The sequence below is a fragment of the Rattus norvegicus genome, chromosome 14, assembly GCF_036323735.1.
Source record: "Rattus norvegicus strain BN/NHsdMcwi chromosome 14, GRCr8, whole genome shotgun sequence".
NCBI lineage: Eukaryota > Metazoa > Chordata > Mammalia > Rodentia > Muridae > Rattus > Rattus norvegicus.
In genome coordinates, this window is record NC_086032.1 from 4,781,313 (window position 1) to 4,804,980 (window position 23,668).

The 23,668-nt window shown below is 43.9% G+C and overlaps 1 protein-coding gene and 1 long non-coding RNA gene across 6 annotated transcripts in view; one reads left to right on the plus strand and one right to left on the minus strand.

Annotated features, from left to right (window-relative positions):
- LOC134481817 (uncharacterized) overlaps nucleotides 1-18,628 on the plus strand; it is a 36,511-nt gene extending 17,883 nt beyond the window's left edge. Inside the window, exons 3-5 of one of the 2 annotated variants that reach the window (XR_010057662.1) lie at nucleotides 496-9,209; nucleotides 9,628-17,632; nucleotides 18,389-18,628. This is a non-coding gene — a long non-coding RNA (uncharacterized LOC134481817). Of the gene's footprint in view, nucleotides 1-495; nucleotides 17,633-18,388 lie in introns of both variants that reach the window. The other variant, XR_010057661.1, reaches the window with a different exon arrangement.
- The window catches only part of Abcg3l2 (ATP-binding cassette, subfamily G (WHITE), member 3-like 2), a 49,372-nt gene continuing 42,444 nt past the window's right edge, over nucleotides 16,741-23,668 (minus strand). For all 4 annotated transcript variants that reach the window (XM_039092155.2, NM_001419101.1, XM_063273322.1 and 1 more), the window contains 3 exons: nucleotides 20,385-20,474; nucleotides 19,475-19,560; nucleotides 16,741-17,610 (listed from right to left, as the gene is read on the minus strand). In XM_039092155.2, the coding sequence (XP_038948083.1) occupies nucleotides 17,421-17,610; nucleotides 19,475-19,560; nucleotides 20,385-20,474 (366 nt within the window). In that variant the 3' untranslated portion in view covers nucleotides 16,741-17,420. The remainder of the gene's footprint in view (nucleotides 17,611-19,474; nucleotides 19,561-20,384; nucleotides 20,475-23,668) is intronic.

Sequence of the window (23,668 nt, forward strand, 5' to 3'; positions counted from 1 at the left end):
AGCCGTTGCGTGGCATCCTTCTCATATTAAATGTTCACTATAGCTTGACATGGATGACGTGTAAAGGAATTCCTTCTCGAGGGGAGATGGGGCACTGTTTCAAGTGGCGAGGCACTCACAGCACTCATCCATCCATTCTACTGCTTACATCCCTCTTTGTACTTCTTCCTCAGCTGTGACTAAAACACCCGAAAAGAAACACTGATGGAAAGGCACTTATCTTGACATGGTTTGGGAGATTTCACTCAACATTCTTGGTTCATTCATCTTGGGACCCGCTGCTCGGAAGAAGGAGGCAGAAACTGAGGAAGGGACCGAGCTCTAACCTTCAAAACCCGTTCTGTAGTTACCGGCATCCTCGACTAGGCTTCAACTCCTAAGACCTTCAGATTTCTTCACAACAGTGTTGGCTGCAGGGCACTGACGTTTTACCACACAAGGCTCCCTGTGCAGGACATTCACAACCTGACCTTAATCCTCCTCTCTTCCCTTCAGGCTTCCCTCTGGGCTCCACCGTGCAGTCGCAGACCAAGGGCATCTGGATATGGTGCGTGCCACACCCCACCAAGCCAAAGCACACCCTGGTCCTTCTGGACACGGAGGGCCTAGGGGATGTGGAAAAGGTAGAATCAGGCTGTGACTGGCGCTTTTGACCTCTTGATATATACCTGTATGATCTCTTTGTGAATTCTTGAAAAACCCCCAGAGAGGACCTTTCCCTCAGGAGGAGTCCCAAGCGCCCAATGACCGAGCTGAGTCCACTCGGATGCAATCAGCAAGAGGGTTTATTGGAAAACACAGGTACCTGCGGGCACACAGTCTCTTCGGAGGACTTGCGCGCCTAGCAGCTCCAGCATGGGGCTTTTATAGGGTTTGGGGAAGCAGAAGCGGGCATACAGAAGCAGATGCATAGTTACGGGGATTGGTGGATTCAAACGAGGCACATAGACATGTTCACATATGATTGGCTATTTCACATGATGAGGTAATAAGGTATAGCTACACACATTGGCAGGTTTGGGGCGTCCTGGATGTCAGGGGCTGGGGGCTTATCTCTTCCTGCCAGGTGGACTGTGAGTCAGATCCGGTACTCCTGGTCTGTTCTGCATTCCTTTCCCTTTATGGTCTGTTAGTTCTAGCGGCAGGGCAGGGCTGCCTGGACTTGCTTTTCACAATGTTTAGTCCTGAGTCTGTGAACCCTTCCAACTCCATATTTTTAAACCCCAAATCTGTATAATTTTCCCTTCATTCTGACTGAACTGCAGCAGGTGAGATAAACAGTGCTCTATCTAGACTTCACTCTCAGATAAGGTTAGGTGTACCCTAATAGGCAAAATATGCTTTCATTTCTTGCCACTTGGGGGAATATTTGATTCAGTTTGACAGAAGTTTATTCAACAGTTAAAATTCCTGGATTCTAGGCATAGTAGTTAGATTTTAGTGAAAAAAAAAAAAGGTTCTTCCTTCCAAGAACCTTCCTAACCTTACTGAGAATCCTGAAAGACCCCCAGAGTGGAGAGACCGCAACCCAAGCCTCAGGATGATGCGACCCCTCAAGAACTCAGGAGAGATTGATCTTGATGCAATCAACAAGAGATTTATTGATAGGGATGACAGAAACCAGTTCACTGGGGTGGAGACTCGTATCCCAGGCAGGGGTAGAGGAGTTTGACCTCGAATGGTTGAAAGAAGGGGTATTTAAAGGAAAAACCATACCGAATCACAAGGAAGAACCTCCTGTTTCTCATAATTGTTACCAAATCACAAGGAAGAACCTCCTGTTTCTCATGATTGTTCTTTAAGATTTTAATCTAACTTTATGGTTAGATTTAATGTGGTTTAATGTTTTATTTTAAATTAGATTTGCCCATTGCTTTGTTGTTAGAATTGTTGTTTGGTAGGTTTCTCTGTGTTGCCCTGGCTGTCTTAGAACTCATTCTGTAGAGCAGGCTGGCCTATATCGCAGAGATCCACCTTCCTCTGCCTCCAGAAGGCTGGGATTAAAGTCATGTGCCACCATTGCCTGTCCATAAAATTCCTTGTGCCCGTCATGCCTGTTGTCGGGAAGTAGGCTCCAGTATTGTTGCTGTGGTTTATTTTCTCTACCCTGAGCAGTGCTGGGAATTCAGCCCGCAATAGGATGCCTGCTTTACAAATCCATATGTCAGTATGTAAAACATATTCACTCCCACAATTGCATACAAAACATGACAAAGAAACAAAACAACGGGTGGAAACAAAGTAACAACTTCCTGGAAAGATCCTGACTTTTATTTCAGCAACTAAATATAAATGTATTTAATTAGGTAAATATTTAGAAAATCATTAAAGAGGATAACTGAGAGTGGATAACAACTTCCAAAAGATAAACAACTGAAGGAAATAAGCCAAAGATAACAGCATATAGTGGATGAGTAATAAATACTGAATTTCACAAGATAGAAATTTTAGAAAAGTTTGTACATAACTCTTTAAAAATTCAGGAGAAAGCATCTACAACTGACTAAATGAACTGAAACATAAACTACCAGGGTTTCAAAGTCAACATGATGTAAGTTATTGCTCTCAGAAAAGAATCAAAAAGAATTGTGATGACCTCACTTGCATGACCTCCAGGATGTGACTGAGAGATCAAATAAGAGTGTTTTTTATTAGAATATGAAAGACCCCCTCCCAGAAAGGGAATTGTACAAGCCCAAGGCCCTCAACTATAGAAGTAAAAAGTAAGTTTTTAGATATGTGGGACAAGCTGACCCATCATTTAGACGAAACAGACCAGAAAAGAAAACAAAATGCAGAAACCAGACTAAATTATGGACATTGTTCCATGGGCCACCTGGCAGGAAAAAGAAACAATCCCTGACCCCCCGGAAGCCCTGACCACCATGTACTTTTTGCTAACTCACTGTTATGATTATAGCGAAAATAGGTAACATACACGTATGCCTCATTTACTCCACCAATCACATCCCTGTAACCATACATCTGCTTCTGTAAGCCTGCTTCTGCTCCCCAATGCCCTATAAAAACCCGTCCCTGGTTCTGCTAGGCGCGCCAGTCTTCCATATTGACTGGGACGCCCACAGATACCTGTGTATCCTGATCAATAAAAATCCTCTTACAGATTACAGCCTGTGGACTCGGTCTGGTCATTGGGCTTGAGGATCTCCCTCCTGAGGGAAGATTCTCTCTGAGAGTCTTACATATGGGGGCTCGTCCGGGATGGGAGATCCTCTGCCTAGAGACCACCGACCACCCTCCGGGAGGTAAGCTGGCCAGTGTTTGTCTTGTCCTGTCTTGTCTTGCTTTGTGACTTGTTCTGTAAATGCTTAGTTACTTGGCTTGGGTTTGTATTTGGGCGGGCCAGAGAAGGAGCTGACGAGCTCGGACTTCTCCCCCGCAGCCCTGGAAGACGTTCCAAGGGTGTTTGGAGCCTGGTTTTTCGGGGCTCAGCCTGTATCGGAAGGATACGTGGTTTTGGGTTGGAGGAGAGAGGAGAGAGCCGGATCCACTGAAGGATCCGGACCCTCATCGCCTCTGTCTAAATTTTTGGTTTCAGTTTGACACCGAAGCCGCACGGTGCGTCTGTCTGTCTGACTGTTGGAATTGTTTGTCTTCTTTGTGTCCTAATTTTCTTTGAACATCTGTAGAAATTGGTTATAGGATGCTTTGTCTTGGTCTTGTTTGTCTGGGTTGTTTTCTGTGGTATTGTCGAGTGTCTTTTTGGCTTTTGTTTCGTTTTTGGACTTTGGATAGACAACTGTGTTTAAAATCTTGGACTGACGACTGTGTTTGAAATCATGAAACTGTTTGCTTTGTTTGTCAAGGAGTTTTACTTGGTCCTCTTGGTGCTTAACTTGGAAATAATTTGCTTGAGAAAAATTGTTTTATCTTTCTCTCTTAGCCTCCTCCCCAAGGAGAGATGCCCCTCCCTTTGCTCCCCTTGTCCAGTCTAGCTGCTGTTAACAGTTGTGTATGAAGAACTCCAGGTTAGTGAGTGACCCTGTCTGAAGCAGGTATTAACAAGAGCCTGAAAGCTTTACCTTAGATCCTGAAGAAAAATTCTCCCTGTTGCTTAAACATTCACAGCTTCTAAGGAAGGGACAACACAGAGTAGAAAAATATAGGGGCCGAGGGTGACAAGCATGCAGGCCTGCTAGCAAGCTGCAGGCTGCGCGTGGGCAGTGGCGCAGCTCTGGCCAAGTCAGCGTAAGAGGAGTTTCAAGGTGATGAGGCCGGCCGGCTTTGACAAGAAGATAGCGTAGAGTTAGTGGTTGTTTTATGAGACTTTTGGCCCTGAAAAAAATAATAATTCCAGTTGCTGCCTTCAGTGGCCAGACCTTCAACACTTGCTCACAGAAGGAGAGCATTCATTAAGAGAAGTTCTTTAAGGGAGCCTGCCTTATCTGCTGGCCCTATTCCAAGAGAGGAGTTGATCTCCAACATTAAGTAACCTTCCCTGTTAGTCATCATTGACATGGAGAGTGCCTTTGATCCTATCCCCACAGCAGCCAGTTCCTGCCCCTGTGGTCAAAATGCCCCAGGTTGGGGGACAAAAAAGCCCCTAAAATAGTTTCAAAAAGAATCTACAACAAACTGAGAAGAACTTTGTTTTGCCAGTCAAAATTTAGAATTCAGGCTTTGGCTGTGGCCAAGGTCAGGATTAATGTTTTCTTTTCCATGGGCCTTTAACCCAGTGAGACAGTTTGGTAGAGGGCTGCTACTGAGGTCCTGAAAGTCCCAGGTGAACCGGTTACAATTCTTTTGTCAGCCACTTGGCATCTAGCACCCAGGTCCTAACCATCTCTCCATCCTTTTGTTATTAGTTCTTAAGTCCAGAGAGATGGTCGGTAACAGATCAGCTCCCTCTGCTTGCCGTTCTGTTTCACAGACACAAAGCTTGTGCTTATTTTTACAACAGCCTTTTTGTCCTAAAAAGTCCTCCTGGTTTAGCTGTGTGACTAAATGCTATTTGTCCTCTTCAGTGGACCTCTATTCTCAAGATTCTCTTGTTTTCTCACCATCCCATTTGAGATGCTTGTTAGTAACTGTTACAGGTCTTCTTTACCACCGAGGAAAGACAGAATCCTACTAGAGACCAGAAAGAATGTTCCAGACATGGATGGAAGGCCCTCACTCCTGACTGTTGACTTGAATACCCCTGAAGGTAGGGAGTGCTCCGGGTCTGCCACCAGGCTCCAAGGGTGGGTCTCCGAGGGGCTGGAAAATGCCCCACCAATCTGGCTAAGATAAGGAAAAGATATAAAGAGAGAAAGTTACAGAAATTTGAAGGGTTAAGCTAAGTTGCTGAGAGTTAGTATAAGTTACAGAGAAAGTAAAGTTAAAGTGTAGTTACATAAGTGGACAGCATCTAATAGCTGTAGAGGAAGATACAGAAGATATGAGAGAGAGACTGAAGAAGAGAAGAGAAAAAAAGAAGAAAGAAGGTAAAAAGAACAGGAAGCTAAGGAAGAAAAGAGACAAAAGGAAAAAGAAGCTAGAGAGCTAAAGAGGGATAAAAGACAGGAGAGGAATATATACTGGCCACAGTAGTTAGGGAACCTAGGAAGACAGTACCTGGCAACAGAAGAGAATTCCTAGCTAAAGATCAGTGTGCCTATCGCAAGGAAAAAGGACACTGGGTCAGGGACTGCCCCAGAAAGAACAAGAGGGGCCTCTCCAGCAGCCCGGAAGGCAAGCCTCTTGGTCCTAGAGTGCTGGCTATGCGCTAAGATAGAAGGGAAGCCTGCCCAGTTGTTTTGTGAATACGGGGGCCCAACACTCTGTGCTCCTACGCCCAAATGGGCTAGTGTCCAGCAAAAGACCTTGAGTACAGGGGACTACCGGCAACAAATGATACTCATGGACTACCAGAAGAACGGTGGAGCTTGGCGTGGGCCGGGTATCCCACTTGTTCCTTGTGATCCCAGACTGCCCCTACGAGTCTAAACCCTGCAACCCTGCTCCCGGACCCCGACCTAGACACCCCCCTTTATGACTGTCAGCAGGTGCTCACTAAAGCACAGGGGTGGCATAAAGATCTGACTGGCCAGCCACCAAAGAGGGTAGATGCCATCTGGTTCATAGGTGGGAGCAGCTTCTTACAGAAGAAAAAAGATGGGCTGGGACAACAGTGGTAGATGGAAACAGAGTCATTTGGGCTCAGGCCCTACCAGAAGACACCACTACTCAGGGGGTAGAGCTCGCTCCCCTCACCAAAGCCCTTGAGCCGAGAAGGAGACTTAACATCTATGTGGACAGCACGTATGCCTTTGCTACAGCCCATCAGCAGAGGGGCCTGCTGACATCTGAGGGCAAGAAAAAAAAAAGAGATTCTGGCTCTGTTAAGGGCCCTACATGACCCAGCCAGGCCGAGGAAGAGACTCTGGTACACCTCAACGAGAAAGAAGATCCTGCTACAATTTTTACAGGCAGAGGCCATGGTAAAACAAATACATCAATGGACTCACTTAGGGGTAAGCAAACTCATCCAGACGTTTTCAAAAACTAAATATTATGTTACAGGTCTCAAGTATCTCTTAGAACAGATAGTGCACTGATGTATACCATGCCAAAAGGTAACTGTTTTCAGGAAAGTTGACTCTGGTAGGAGGCTCCGTGGGGAATGGCCTGGATCCTACTGAGAAGTGGACTTCACAGAGATAAAACCAGGAAAATATGGTTATAAATGTCTCCTAGTGTTTATAGATATCTTTTCAGGAATAGATAGAAGCTTTCCCCACCAAACATGAGACGGCCTCTACAATCATCAAGAAGATACTGGAAGAAATCTTCCCCCGATTTAGAATGCCCAAGGTAATCTGGTCAGACAACAGTCCTACTTTCGTTGCCAAGGTAAGCCAGGGTGTGGCCAGATATTTAGAGGTTGATTAAAAATTACGTTATATTTACAGACCTCAAAGTTCAAGACAGATAGAATAAATAAATAAAATTTTAAAAGAGACCCTGACCAAATTGACCATGGAGACTGACACAGACTGGGTGACACTCCTTCCCTCTTGCTCTCTTCAGAGCAAGAAATACCCCTTCCAGATTCAGCCTTACCCCCTTTGAGATCTTATATGGGGCCTCAGCTCCCCTGACTGTATTAGATGATGTTACTGAACCAACATGTCATAGTAATAATGATTTATACAGAAAGAAATCTGCTCACAGCTGACAGCAGCCTATGCCCCGGAGACCCCTGAGACATGTCATCAGTTCCAGGTTAGAGACTACAGCTACACTGAGCCCAGACACTCGAGCCTCGCTGGAAAGGACTATACCTGGTGATGCTGACCACCCTGACAGCCGTCAATTCTCAGCCCTCACCAGCAGCGTACTAGCTGTTGGGGCTGAGAGCTGGGACCTAGAGGGACACTCAGATCTTCAAAAAGCTCCCTAGACTTAAGTGACTGAGAGGTTGCTATAATGCTCACTTGAAGAGTGTGTTTTAAAAACAAAAATTTCATGTTTGCCTGTTTGCCCTGGGTTCCCTCGGAATAGGTGTAAGGATAGGCTTGATTTTTATTGCAAATGATATAACATTACATATGTTAGTACTCCTAACACTTCTTGAGACTGTGCCTCAGGGATCACAATCTATATAAGTTTAAAAGTTCTAAAAGACCTTGGTGTATAGGTTCAGATAGTGTCCAGATTAAAATCCTGATGCTAAAGACTTAATAAGACACAAAAGAGAGTTAAAAATTATTTAAGGCTATCTAGGTGCTACAAGGACAGCACAAGGACATCTACAGTTGCCCTACAATACAAGGCTTATAGAGAATTAGGAACTGCCATTGACTCAGATATAAAAAGAATAAAAAAGACTTTTTAGCTGACCTCCAAGAATACTTAACCTCCCTCTCAGAGGTAGTCCTTCAAAATAGGAAAAGATTAGACCTGATATCCTTTAAAAAAGGAGTCTGTGTGCTACACTAAAAGAAGAATGCTGTTTCTATGCAGATCAGACAGGAATAATAAGAGATACAGACTTTCAGTCATTCAAACTTTTGTGCTGAGACAACAGTATCAGATGGTGAAACAACAAAAAAACAGAGGTACCTTAACCAAGTTGAGTGGAAGATTCCACTCAAAGACAAAAAAAGAAAATGGGGGAATGAAAGACCCCCTCCCAGAAAGGGAATTGTACAAGCCCAAGGCCCTCAACTATAGAAGTAAAAAGTAAGTTTTTAGATATGTGGGACAAGCTGACCCATCATTTAAACGAAACAGACCAGAAAAGAAAACAAAATGCAGAAACCAGACTAAATTATGGACATTGCTCCATGGGCCACCTGGCAGGAAAAAGAAACAGTCCCTGACCCCCCGGAAGCCCTGACCACCATGTACTTTTTGCTAACTCACTGTTATGATTATAGCGAAAATAGGTAACATACACGTATGCCTCATTTACTCCACCAATCACATCCCTGTAACCATACATCCCTGGTTCTGCTAGGCGCGCCAGTCTTCCAAATTGACTGGGATGCCCACAGATACCTGTGTATCCTGATCAATAAAAATCCTCTTACAGATTACAGCCTGTGGACTCGGTCTGGTCATTGGGCTTGAAGATCTCCCTCCTGAGGGAAGATTCTCTCTGAGAGTCTTACAAATAGAATGCTGGAATATGGACTAAAGACATAGGAAACCTATTCAGTGAGACATTATTATTAGAAAGTCTCCTCTATCTATTGAAATACTAGGACATCCAAGTACAGAAATAATTAGACCACCTGATAGATGACCTAAAACAGTCTTGTCTTATGCTGAGCTTGCAGAACAGGAGAACAATACTGCAGGGTACTACAGAGGGGTGCCAAGGGACTTACAAAGTACCCAACTGACAAACCATTCAGAACAACAGGGCATTTCTTGATAGAAATCTTCAAGGCCAGAGCATGGAACGATGCACTCTGAGCACTCAGAAAATAACTGAGAGCCAGCATGGCAACAGAAAAAAGTGTCCTTTTAAAAACCTTCAGGATGGGTGTGACTAATGCAATGTGTGACCACTGCGCCATCACTGAAGAAGTTACTTACAGGAAAATTCTAAACACAAGGAAGAAGACACAATCAGGAGTGCAGGAGAAATAAATCTTGCAGTTCTAAGGAACCAACAGCAGTAACTCGGTAAGTGCTGGTGAGCTTTTCATCAACGTGATGCACGCACACTGGAGTCACCTGTGAAGAAGAGACCTCAGGTGAGCAACCGTACCCATCAGGTTGGCAAGGCTGTTGGGGCGTTTTTGATGGATGATTGATGTGGGAGGGCCCAGCCCACTCTGGGTTCCTGGAGTGTTTAAGAAAGCAGGCTGAGCAAGCCATGAGGAACAACTAGTAACGCGTATTCCTCCATGGTCTCTGATTCAGTCCCTGCCCGAGTTCCTGCCTTGGTGTCTCGCAGGGATGGATTGTGATGTGGAAGGGTTAAGCCAAATAAACTTTCTCCTCCCCAAGTTGCTTTTCATCATGGTGTTTTACCACAGCAATAGAGAGCAAACTAACATCGAGACAGCAAACTTCTAGGAAGAAAAAAAGAAGCCGAGGGAGAAAAATCTAAAGATAAAAGAAGCCCCATTAATTTATTAATTAATTTATAGGATTTCATTCATCCCACAGGTTTTAACCTTGACTCAAACATAAATAGAATTGAAAAGCAAAAATCAGTAAGCAATCACTGATTGCAGCAGGAACTCACCGAGCTGGCAGAGGCATACCAAGACTGAAAGTGAAAGGAGCAAGAATGAACAAATGGGACCTCATAAAACTGCAAAGCTTCTGTAAGGCAAAGGACACTGTCATTAGGACAAAACCACAACCAACAGATTGGGAAAAGATCTTTACCAATCCCACATGTGATAGAGGGCTAATATCCAAAATATGCAAACAACTCAAGAAGGTAGACTCCAGAGAGTCAAATAACCCCATTTAAAAATAGGGTAAAGAGCTAAAAAAAGAATTCTCAGCTGAGGAATATGGAATGACTGAGAAGTGGCTTAAAGAAATGTTCAACATTCTAAGTCATCAGGGAAATGCAAATCAAATCAATCCTGAGATTCCACTTCACATCAGTCAGAATGGCTAAGATAAAAAACTCTGGTGACAACAGATGCTGGCAAGGATGTGGAGAAAGAGGAACACTTCTCCATTGTTGGTGGGATTGCAAGCTGGTACAACCACTCTGAAAATCACTCTGGAGGTTCCTCAGAAAATTGGACATAGTACTACCTGAAGACCCAGCTATACCATTCCTGGGCATATACCCACAAGATGCTCCAACATATAACAAGGACATGCTCCACCATGTTCATAGCAGTCCTATTTATAATAGCCAGAAGTTGCAAAGAACCCAGATGCCTTTCAATAGAGGAATGAATACAGAAAATGTGGTACATCTACACAATGGAATATTACTCAGCTATCAAAAACAACGAGTTTATGAAATTCCTCCAGGTAATCAGGGCTACTGTGAGAATCCTATCAGCAGCACTATACTCCACGGGGAATGACTGAAATTACTTCCTCTAACATCAACATGGAGCCAAGGGTGACCTTTCCATCAACTATTATTTAAAATAAGTTTGAGACATCAGAGCAGTAAGTCAGGAGAAAAATACAAAAGAGATACAAACCAGAAAGGAAGAAGTCAAATTACCCTATAAGTAGATGAGATGCTTCGATATTTAAAATCCCTCGGGACTGGCAGAGCGCTTGCCTGGCGTATGCAAGGCTCTGAATTTGATCCTCTAAACCGTACAGGATGAAAAAGTGTCTGAACAGCATCCAGGGTTCAACCTGATGGCTCTGCACAAGGCTGATGATCCGAGTTGTAGCCCCGGAACTCCATAGAACTCCATAGAAAGGAGATTAAGGAGCCATGCCTTGGTAATCCCACCTCAGAATTCACTCGGAAGCTGAAGGGCCATCTGACCTGGAACACTGTGCTGAATGAAACATGGGAGGGACTTTGCCTCAAAAGTTGCAAGAACTGACTTTACAAGTACCCTAGGATCTCCCTCCACAGTGTTCCGCCCCGCCCCGCCCCGCCCCTTCCCCAGACCCTGAAAAGTCCCAGAAACCCTGCTGAAAAGCATCTCCGGATTTAAATAAGCAGCGTAGGTGCTGGAAACATGCTTGAGCACCTGCGAATGTACCCGGAAGTACAGACTGTGCACTGTAAATTGGAGAGGTGTCTAATGTTAACTCTGAAATAATAAAGCCAGTCCTGTTCTCCCACACTCACTGCAGGCAGATGCAGGGGGGAAAAGAGCAACTCACCGCGCTGCCCAAGGAGCCTGTAGCCTCTGCCAGAGTCCCTTGCTTCTTCCCAGAGGCTGCCAGGGAAGGAAGGTGAAGATCTGGCTGTGATCTGGGCGGAGCAGGAAGAGAGGCTTGGAAGTTGCACGCCATGGGGTGGGGAGTCAGGGTTCTTATGAGCTAAGTGGTTGGGGTGCCACGGGGTCAGCAAGACTGAGAGAGCTGGGCAGTCCGCACTATGCCCTAGATCAGGGTCGAATCAGTGCTGGATGTTGAGGATCTGACATCTGGATGAAGAGGGGGAAAGAAAAGTAAAAGTGTCCTTTTTTCCTCTTATTAATTGGATTGGCGGCGGGGTAGCAATCAGAAAGTGAACATGAGCATAAAGCAGAAAGGGACAAACAAGGGGTCATGACTGCAGGGGATTTGTTTCCTTGGGCGTGAAGGTTGTTAATATAACTTCGTTTGTCGTTTCTTTTTATAATTCAAGAGAACAATTGTTCACAGTTGTAATCTTTGTAACTGAGAGGCTAAGGCAGGAGGATTGGGTTTGTGTGCCTTGGCTAAACATTGAACTTTTATCTCCAAAAGAACAAAAAGACGGAGTGATTGCACTTGGACTGTTAACCTGGGTCAGACGGTGCTCTGTGTACAGCAACGGAGGAATCATAGAACCGTTAAAGTTAAAGGTTGAAGAGTGAATTTCACTACCCAACCAGTTTTAACATTCTAGCCTGGATCAGGGAGGAAGAAGCATATCCTCCCCGCCCCACCCCCGCTGCCCCTCCCCAGCAACACACACCTCTAGCTGAGGAACTGTAGACAGTTGGTGACTGCCAGGGGAGGAAAAGTCAGTCAGTTTTCTTCAGGAGAGTGGTCCTCGGTGTGCTGACTGACCAGGGGAGGTTTTTACACTGAGGAGTGTATGGGCAGCTCTGACTGGACTCCAGGGGTTATTGAAGGAGAGGAAAGAGGGAGGAGGAGGAGGGAGAGAGGAGGGAGGGAGAGAGAAAAGGAGGAGGATGCTGCAGTTGGGAGAGGACTCTGAGGGGAATCCTGTGGGAAGGCAGCAGTGGAGATTAAGTGAGGCTGACTGTGGTTAATCCATCCTATGCATTAAATTCTCGAAATTCTCAAAGAATAAACATTTTAAATAGCTTTCGTTAGGATTACCTTTTACTGGAGTCCAAATACACACAAAGCGAGAAGAGGCCGGGGCAGTGGACTGACTTCTAAGCATAAGGTCCTGAGTTCAGATGCCAGCACCCAGGGAAAAGCCTGCCAATGGGAAGGAGAGGCATGAGGGTCCCTGGGGCTACTGGCCAGCATTCTGTCTGTCAGAAATCCTCTAGTTCATTCCTCAGGTTCAGTGAGGGAGGGAGGGAAACACCAATGTCACAGAATGCAAGATACATTTACCATGTGACACATTTGTAATTGTGAAATTCAGAGGGTTTTTTTTTTTTTTTTTTTTTTTTTAACAGTGCATTGAGAGCACTTCTGGGATGAAGGGTAAGAATACACACCTATAATCTCAGGACTCATAGCCTGAGTCCCAAGGTTTCCAAGTTGAAGGACAGCCTGTGCTACATAGGAAGTTGTAGCCTGGGCTAGAAAGACTGCTTCTGCCCTCTACTTGGAATCTAGAACATAAGATTTTCAGGTATATCCTTATGAATTTCTGAACTTTGTTGGTATCTGATGTAATATGTCTACTGTCGGTGTGCATTTTTCTTTGCTAGTTTGCTAACAGTTCACCGATCTGGCTTCTCTCTTCATTTATTGTTCGATGACATTATTGTATTTTTTTCTGTCTCACTGTTGTTCAGTTCTACCCTGCTCTCCCTTCTTCACGTCTGCTGCTGTCTGGTTTGCCATGTTCTTGTGTTCCCAAGGCAATGAGGTGGATCACTGAACATTGCTTTAAAAATGAAGAGAGAAGAAAAGGATAGGAAGACAAGAGACTCAGAGTGTAGACTAAATGTCATGTCAGCAACACCTAACCGTGTCTCTCATGGATATCATGCAATAAATTCCCAGACAGAATAAGGACATTTTTCATAATATGCCTATTTCCTCATAATTGGGAGAATTGAGCTGAACTCCAACCTAAGAGTCTACCCCAGTCCTTGTACTTAACAGCTGTAAGAGCAACTACCACTTCATTTTATAAAATAGCCATTATTATAAAAAGTGAATGAGAGTCTACTGCATTCTCAGTGAGCTTTTCTACTGATGCCAGTGAGGACTGGAAGGGAACAATAGCAGGCAGGGAACTCTTGACACACAAGCACTCATCGGTAGACTTTCTGGATTGTGTTTTCCACTTCCTGCACAGGCTCTAGTGATGAAAGCTGGCAAGGTGATTACTCCATTTCTCTACTCTGTGGTAGTGGACTCTGGAAGTGATTAACAAGGTCAGACAGCAGAAGGCCACAGAATCAGGACCTGATACACGGTGATCACTTCCGGTCCTTCTGAGTTCGGGCTGAGGCCCTTGGGTCTGTTTCAGAGTTGCTCTCCCGGGTTTGGCTCTCACACCTGGTCTCTAATGAATACTCCAGAAAAACAGATCCAGGATTGTGAGGAGAGACAGAATTCAGTAAGTGGAGTGTTTGGTGCACATGCATGTGCACCTGCTCAGCGCCAGCACACAGGTGGGTCGGCAGCCACACTCTAACTGTAATGCTGGGACAGTGGAGGTGGGCAGACTTCTGGAAATCACTGGCCCATCAGCCTGGATAACCACTGTGCACAAGCCAAAAGAGAAAATTGGTCTCATAAATAAATACATTGTCTCAGTTTGGGTTTTATTGCTCTGAAGAGACACTATGACCAAGAACTCTTACAAAGGACAACATTTAATTGGGGTGTCCTACAGGTTCACGGGTTCAGTCCGTTATCAATTAGCAGGAGCAGGGCAGCGTCCGTGCAGGTAAGGCTCAGGAGGAGCTGACAGTTGTACATCTTGATGTGAAGTTTGCTAGGAGAAATCTGGCTTTTCTGCACTGGGTGGAGCTTCAAAGCCCAGCCCCACAGGGGTGCCCTTCCACCAACAAAGCCACACCTCCTAAGAGTGCTGCTCCCTTTGTCAAGCTTGCTCAAACCACCATGACGATCTTCCTAAAATTTCTGTATGCATGAAAACTTTGAAGGTGAAACCAAAGGTAGAGGTATCCTGCTGTGACTCCAGCGGGTTGGGAGGCAGTGAGGACAACATGGATTTTGGGCAAGTTAATAAACTGAGCAAAGATAAACTGACTGAGAAGTGGGTGGGGACAAGGCCCGGAAGTGGGTGGGAACAAGGCCCGGATATAGAATACACTGTAGGTGGCAGGAATGAGCTATGAAATCTCTGCCTCACTGGTCAAAGCCTGAACCCCCTAGGAGGCACAGAATAGGATTGGGGATGAAGTGGCTCATGTGGGCAGGCAGCAGCAGCACTGAGGTAAGTCCAGAGAGACCTAAATGGAGGACAGGAAGGAGGATGAAGGTCCCCTAGCTGAGTACTAGCCTACTGTGGCAGCTGTGAATCCCTGCTAGAGAGAGATTTTTGTGGTCAGCAGAGTCACAAAGGAATGACTGAATGGGGGTAGGGGTGGGGGCCAGCAGGAAGGACAATGGAAACACTGAGTCTATAACAAGAGCCAAAATGGATATTTTGTTATACTACACATCAATGTTTAAGATGTTTAAAAACACTGATGAGTATCACTGATGAGTACTTTCCTTTTATGGAAAAAGAATGAATGAGGGAGTTATGAAAGGTAATTGTAGAAACACAAGGGCTAGACCTGTGAAGGTGCAGATATAGCAGCTAGTAAACAATAGCCTGTAATCTCCAGGGCTGCAAAGGATCTTGGGAACTAGCAGATCTGGGAGTGGGCAATTGTTCCAAGAGGTAGTTTGTACAGACAGAAATGTGGAAGACCAAGTCCAAACATCTGTGTCTCAGGAGCGTTCCTTTTGAGAGCCTCTAGTCAAACCGCACACCACCAAGTTAATCCTGGAGGTTAAGTGACTTTTCACATCCAGAGTTTACCCTGAAATGTCACAATGAAAGATAAAAGTTTTAAAGTTGCCCCCCTAGACACAAAGTTTAGAGCAGAAGAAACAGGTTAGGCCTCAGAATTGTATGTTCCAGGAAGCCTCTCCTGGGAACTAATGGACCATGAAGTTAAAAATCTGAGAAGCAGGAGACAGCTTCTCCTAGGAAACAATCCTGAAAAACAGAGAGTTTCTCCTTGTGATTTTTCACTGGTATTCTTTACACTTTCCAATGACACCATCCCTGCCCCCTCGGTTGTGCTTTCTCCCTTTAAATACCCCTTCTCCCAGCCCCTCGGGGTCAAACTCCACTGCCGCTGCGTGGGATATGAGTCTCGACCCCAGTGCACTGGTTCCTATCTATAAACCTCATGTGATTACAGCAAGGATAGTCTTGTGTGAGTTCTTGGGTGGTCGCTTCATCGCAAGACTTGAGTGAGGGTCTCCTCGCTCCGGGGATCTTTCAACAAGAGCCATTTCATATCATGAAAACCCTGTCTTTAATTATGGCTTTAATTATAGCCAACGCCCTCAGTTAAGACTCCTGAACCATTACACATCACCACAGAGACGTATCCCTCTGTGCTGGCTATTTTTATGACAACTTGGTCATCAGAGAGCAAGGAACATCAATTGAGAAAATGCCTCCATAAAATAATACTTTCTTAACTAGTGACTGATGGGGGAGGGCGCAGCTCATTATGGTGGTGCCATCCCTGGGCTGGTGGTCCTGGGTTCTGTGAGAAAGCACGATAAGAAAGCCATGTGAAGCAAGCCAGCACTCAGCACCCTCCATGGCCCTTCCAGCAGCTCCTACCACCAGGTTTCTGCTCTGCATTAGATCCAGTCCTGACTTCCTTAAGTGGTGACCACCAGTGTGGAAGTGTAATCTGGATAAACCCTTTCCTCCCCAACTCGCTTTTTCCATAGTGTTTTGTTTTAGCCACAGAAACTCTGAGACACTTCCCTTAAATCTCACTTCCTCAATGAGCTGACTGGGAATGTTTTTATAGTCACTCATTATGTGTGGGCTTTGGCTTGTTTTTGTTTTGACATAGTGTCTTTTGTAGCCCAGGTTAGCCTCAAGCATAGTATGGAGCTGAGCATGACCTTGAACCTGATCTTCCCACCACCAATCACGGATCATTGGCCATTACATTCTCACTGTAGAGATGAAACTGATACCAATGGATGTAAAATTTTCTAGGACAAATTCTCCTTTTCCAGGTTAATTAAATTGATGAATTATGTCTCATGATTTTTATGGATGAGACGAACTAGCATGCAATACTTCCTAATGTTAGTTTGGGGCTTGGACTCTGTAGTTTATCTTGTTGTTTTGTCAATTTTTAAAAACCATCGCTGATTTACAGAATGAGATACCAAAATTTTAAAAAGGAAAACTTCATTGGATACTTTACACGAAAGTTGCTTTTCTATAATTTTATTTTTAAAAATATACAATTCCATATATAATGCATTTCAGCCATTTCCCCCTCCGTCCACCTCTCTCATTTTCCTTACACTCCCTTCAAATACTCTTCTTTACAAGTCTCTTTCTCACACCCACATCTTTGTCTTATGACCCACAGAGTTTAAACAGGGCTGTGTGTGGGATCAGAGTGTTTCGGACTTTCCACTGGAGTCTCTAGGCTCAAATGTGAACATACATGTGAAATCAATGACTGCCTCTCCCCCATGATCTTCCAGTAGCCAATAGTTGAGCAGAATGGGGGATGGACCCATTGAGTTCTCCTCTGCTCCTTCTGTGCTGATGAGGGATCCAGTCTTCTGTAGGTAGCCGTAGAGTTGAGACACAGACCATGGTTGCCTTGGCTGTGCAGGACCACAATATTGCATTTCCACTCCTTCTTCTCATATTCTGGCTCCTGCACTCTTTCTACTGTACAATGCTCTGAGCTATAGAGGGCACGCAATAGGTGTCCTGTTGGAGATAAGCACTGGAGTGTCCCTTAGCCCTGTACTGTGAGCAGCCATGAGTCTCTACGTTCATCAGTGTTCACAGCAGAGGGATCCTCTCTGGGTCAGGCTGGATGTAGCATTTGTCCAGGAATACAATTACAGACATACAGAAGATACTTTGGTATTTAGTTAAACAACTGAAGAAAATTCCTCCCCCGGGATCTAAGAACTTCTAATGTCTTAACCTGTAATAACTGCACATAGGTAATTGTTAAGAGGATAATCATTATACAAGCTAAAGCCAGGTGATTCTCCCAGAAGCCCCACGATGAGAGATCGATGCCCTGGATCGCCAAGAATTCTTCACCAGCACATCTGTAATTCAACACACACAAAGGTAATGTCAGAGTTTATTCAATACATTTATTGTTGCTTCCCTTAAAAACTCATAATTTCAACACATTAAAATTTTCATGAAAATTTTCTCCCTTTTATTTAAATGACAGTCGTCATGATATGCTTAGGAATTTGTTATGTAATAAGACAATTAACTGAAACTACTTGAGTCAGGCACCTGAGTTAATTTCAAAAACTATCCAGAGAAGAGTAGCTACCATATCTACTTGAAAGCCTGTAGGATGGAGACCTAATAACCACAGCAGCTTTACACAACTGCACTGTGATCCAACTCTGTTCACTTCATGGTATTATTTGTTTCTAAATCCGTAATGCTGCTCTCTATGAAGGGGAAAAGCATGGGTCAAGTATTGCTACTCCTCAAGCAGAAAATCCCAGCTTTCTAAAGACACGGACACTCCAAGGACTTTGCTGACCCAGTAGACAGTCACGCGCAAGAACAGAAGCATGGAATTCTAGACCTGGGACCAGAGGAGAACAGAAGTTGCAGGCAGGAGTCAGTGAATTTCTGTCTGCTCCTGTACTAAGACTGAAGTAACAACCACAGAGCTTAGCTATAGGACATCCCTAGCAGCACAGGTGACAGCCTGAGCCTGTGGTAGCAGTGGGAGCACAGCAGTGTGCAGTGGGCCTGACACAGATTAGCATAGGAGCTGCTGTGAAGAATTCTGCATAGAGCTACAATTGCTGCCTGTGTCTCTCCATCCCTGTGACTCTGTTCCCTTGTATCTCTTAGGATTTAGAACACCACAAATCTTCTGAAAGAGCAGATTTCTTCCTCTTGAGAGGATGAACCTATGAGGAGGAAGAATGGGGATGGCCTCCTCTGCTTTCACTTTCCCATCCATGTCCTCCTGACCAGGAACTGGAAAGGAAGTTGTATTAGAAGAGCCCAGGCCACACCAGGAGAGAGAATATGTGAGAAATAAGGTCTCTCTCCAAACAGGTTTTCTCATCAGTAAATCAAAATGAAAAATTTTCTCTGCAATTCTTCATTAGTTTTTTGAATATTCATGAGAGATTTAACGTATCACAATATTTCTCTCTGCTTTATATATGAAAATCAAATCATGAGAAAAATCACACAAAGTGAAGGTATTGTAATTTTAAAACAGATCAGTTTTGGGGTTGGGGATTTAGCTCAGTGGTAGAGCGCTTGCCTAGCAAGTGCAAGGCCCTGGGTTCGGTCCCCAGCTCTGAAAAAAAAAAAAAAAAGATCAGTTTTATCAAAAATCTATGTTTTTATTTTAATAGTATTAGACAAAAAAGATACTTTTCTCAACATGCTGAATTATTTATATCCTTTATTGCAGGGCACATTCTCTGATAGGACATTTTTCACACACACACACACACACACACACACACACACACACACACACACACACACACAGAAACACTAGTCTTTGATTTCTTGACATCTTCCAGAGTGTGAGGCAGAGGGATGACCCTGAATGCTGGCAGGCAAAGCTCACCCTTGCTGTCCCGACCTTTTCAGGATCAGCTCATAGGTACCGTACCATATATATTTAGAAACTATATGGCTTTGTTAGCCTATCAGAGCAGCTTATGTCAAACTCGAATGTTCTGAAACTCAAATCCACAATCAAAGCACCAAAACTCTTCTCCACGATGCCCTAAAGAATCTTTTCTGCACATTATCAATACTACGGAGTAGTGTTGAAACTATGTCCTTTGGTGCACAGGGACTCACTCTGGGGAACAGTCAAAGGACAGAGTGTTAACCCTGGTCTTATCAGCAGGTCCCCTCTAAGTCTAATGCTAATTCTATGCCCCATCATGACCCTGAGCTCAAGCTTACATTACATAGTTATGGCATCTACTGAGTTCTTCCATCGTGTCTTCTGGACAGAAGTTTTGTCCAAGGAACTCATTGTGCAGCAAAGCCTGTAACACAAGCAGGAGCAGGGAAAGGAAAACAGACTTATATTTCATTTTCATACGTTTTCAAAGAATAAACACAGCTATATCTTCAGTTACAATCGTTACCACTATTTGTAAAACATTAAAAAACAAAAACCTCAACCACGTTCACAGTCCGCTCAGTCCACCAGTGTCCCCATCTGGACTGCTCCAGAATCCAAAGGCTTATGATTGAAATAATGATGTTTCCCGTTGACTAAAATGTGAAATCTCTAACTAAATTACCCCATGCATCCTCCTTCTTTGCCCTCTAATTTTGCAACCATAAGAGCTATGATTAAAACAATACTATTGGGTTATAGGAGGAACATGTTCTTGCTTGTTTTCATCAAAACCAGCTGTAATTATGGGAGTAAAAGAACACTGAGATGCACTCCGCTGCAGAGAAAGCGTGTGAGCCAATATGGCTCTGAGTATTACATGGTTTCTGTTTCCGGTAATTTCCTGATATGAACTATACATCGTAGTCTCTGACCCGGTCATCAATTCTTCACTGGACAGAAACACTAGGGTTCTTTTTAAAAATTGTATTGTCTACCTTTCCCTTTGCTCTGAACTTTCCCTCCCCCTTCAGTTCTCAAATAACACGTGACATGGGAAAGGCACAGGTGACTTACTGACCTGAGGCCAAGTTAAACTAACAGGAAATTGTTCCTCTTTTGCCCCTGGAAGGACATTCCTAGGCAGGAGCTGGTTAGAGATTATTGCTGATGGAAGGACCTGGGTGGGACACATTTTGGTTACTATAATTGGAGACCCCAAGTAGAGTGACAGAGAGGACAGCTTACCTTAAAGCCATAATGAAGAATGCTAAAGTATTGAATCCATGAGAGCTGAGGTGGGAGGCTTCCAGAATATAGTGATAAACCTGAAAAAAACTACAAAGAGCAGAACCAGTCCAGTGACTAAGAATCCTAGACAAGTAACTTCCTCTTCAAGACCTACACATCCTTCTGACCATTGCTCTTGGCCTTCAGACCAGATCTTTAAAACCATTCTTTCAGTTAACTGTAATCCAAAGCCTGCACTCTTGGCAAAGCCAGGGTTCTCTGTGGTTTTTGAAGGAAGACCCTGTCACCCCACTCTGCAGAATCCAAACCATAGAGATGCTTATGCTGTCTTCAAGATGGCCTGCGATCCGCACACACCCTTAATGCTTTAAATACCTCCATGCAACATACTTTTAATCATCCCAGATTCCTTATTATATGTAATTCATGTAGCTACGTAGTTTATATTGTGTAATACTTGGAGTGGTGATATTCGGAACAGAAACATTATTTGATATATAGTTTAATATATTGTTAATATATGTTTAGTTGAACCTCTGACAATATTACAAGTCAAGTGTAGTTACTTTTCTAATAAAACTAGCACCAGTTAGGAACATATCCTGAAAGAATGCTTTCTTGGCTCATTTTATGTCAACTTGACAAAAAACTAAATTCAGTAGAATGGAGGGAATCTCAATTAAGAAAATGTCTCTATAAAACCATTTGTAGTCAAGTCAAAGGGACATTTTTTATTATTGATTAATAGGGCAGAGTCCAGCCCATTGTGGGTGTTACCATCCCTAGGCTGTGGTCCTGGTTTCTATAAGAAACAGGCTGAGCAAGCCATAAGGAGCAATCCCATAAGCAACACCCCTCCATTGCCTCTATATCATCAATTCCTGCCTCACTGTTCCAGCTAAACGTGAGTTTCTGCCATGACCCCCTTTGCTGATGAACATATACAAGTATAACCTTAATAACCCTTTCTTCCCTAACATACTTGAGGCATAGTGTTCCCTTCCAGTAGTAGAAACCCTCACTAGGATGAACACTGAGCATCCTACACGCACTTCCACTTCCACAAACCAACAAGACGTTATTTATAAGAGTGTTGACTCTGTTCATGACTAGGAGTAATTTGGTATTCAATTAATCTACAGCCTTAAGACAATTTCAACCCTAGAACTGATAAACTACGCTGATGAAGAGCAGAAGAAAAAGTGCCCAGACCCTCATTTTAAGAAGCTACCAAACAGAATCATACAGAGTTGCCAGAAAGGACTGATGGGGATAAACAAGTGACAGCTCATACTTGTCCTGTCTCATCTTCAGTATACCAGAATAGTCACAGGAATGACAGTGTGTGTGCATTCAGACTTGACCTGAACAAATGCTTATGTATAAAATACGACATTCAGCTTCAGAACTAGTTTTTAAGGTCACATATAGAAAATGTATACAATGACCAGTTGTCTTAATGTCTTAATTGCTGTGATAAAACACCATGACAGCGCACACAGAAGTCAGAGCCTTTTCTAAACACAAATTATAAACATAATGAGAAAGAAATGAGGGGGGAAATTTCATTTACAGTAATTTCAAAAAGGGGGAAGTGAATATCTTGGAAAAAATCCAACCAAGTGAAATATTTCTACAATAAAAATGTTAAGAAACTGACAATAAATAAATTGAAGAAGATACTAAAAGACAGAAAGACGTCCTATGCTTATATTCTATAAGACAAATATTATGAAATATGCATCCTACCAAAACCAGTCATTAGATTCAATGCAGTCCCCATCAAACTTCTAATATAAATTACAAAAATTGAAAAAAAAACCCTCAAATTTCACATAGAAATAAAAAAAAAAAACCAAAACCAAAAAAAACAACAAAAAAAATCCAAACAGATTAGCAAGAACAGTGCTGAACAATAACAACTGCAAGACTGCTGGAGATGTCACCACCCACTGTGGGGATCACCACTCACTAGGGGGATCACCACTCACTGCAGGGAGCACCACCCACTGGGGAGATCTCCACTCATTGCGGGGACCACCACCCACTGGAAAGATCACCACCCACTGCAGGGACCACCACTCACTGCAGGGACCACCACCCACTTGAGGGATCACCACCCACTGGAGGGACCATTACCCACTAGAGAGATCACCACCCACTGGAGGGATCACAACCCTTTGGTGAGAGGATTCATCCCCCGCTTGTATGAGGAATAATTCATCTTCTCCACTGATAGGAGGGTTTCTGGAGGTTTGCCTGAACATCTGGGAACAAGAGCAGCAGACTCTAGCAAGCTTTATCACCCCACATGCCCTTCTCTTATAAAGAGTCTAGCATGCTGTTTACTCTGTAGGACCAGTGTCCCATTCAAATTAAAGGAGTGATTACCTAGCCCGAGCCAGTGATTCCCTGCCTCGAAAGCTTAACAGAGTGAACTCTAGCAACACTAGAGTGCTGTTAGGATGCTCCTGAGAATTAACTTTAAAGGCTGCCTGCATGATTCAAAGGGGAAAACTTGGGACATGTGAATTTGTCCCAAGAAAGCTTTCGGCTTTTTTTCTAAGTAAGTCTAAGACTTGATACTCACAGTTGAACACTTACTAGAAAAGCTGCTTTAGTTATAATGAAAAAATTTTACTATCATTTCTAAAAATTATAAACAGGATTTTTAAATCATTAAGGCTTTTCCTGTGTGAGACCGTCCGTTTCCCTGAGCATTGTTATGTTCTGTCCCCGTCTGGAACCTTCTGAACGGTGGTTTCAGTTCACATCTCAGGAAAGGGGCCCTCACAGTTTAGCTTCAGTTTGTTTTCTGTTTTGTTTTGTTTGGTCCCCTAGCAGGAAATGATGGGCTGGTAATTTTTAGCAGAGGAGTCTTGGCGAAACTGTAATCTAAGAGAGTTTCCCTGGGGAGAAGGCCTGTAGATCTGCTGAAGCAGGAGGGCATTGGTTTCCCTTCTTTGATGGACAGAGACCCACAACATCAGTAGAAGGTGATGGATTGACACAGAGACCCCCAACATGCAGAGAAAAGAGACTGCAAAGGATCCAACCATGAACAGGAAGTCTGCATCGCACCTCTCCTCCCAAGGCTTACGGATCACGGTGAGGTCAGATGAAAGAGTGTAAGAGCCGGAAGCAGTGGGTACAGTGAAGCAGGGCCATCCAGTCACAATTGTGCAGTGACACATGTGAATGCAAAACAGTTGTAACGACATGTGAAACACTTGACCTAGATCAAGGCAGCATCCCAGCATGGAAGGGAGAGGTGGACAGGA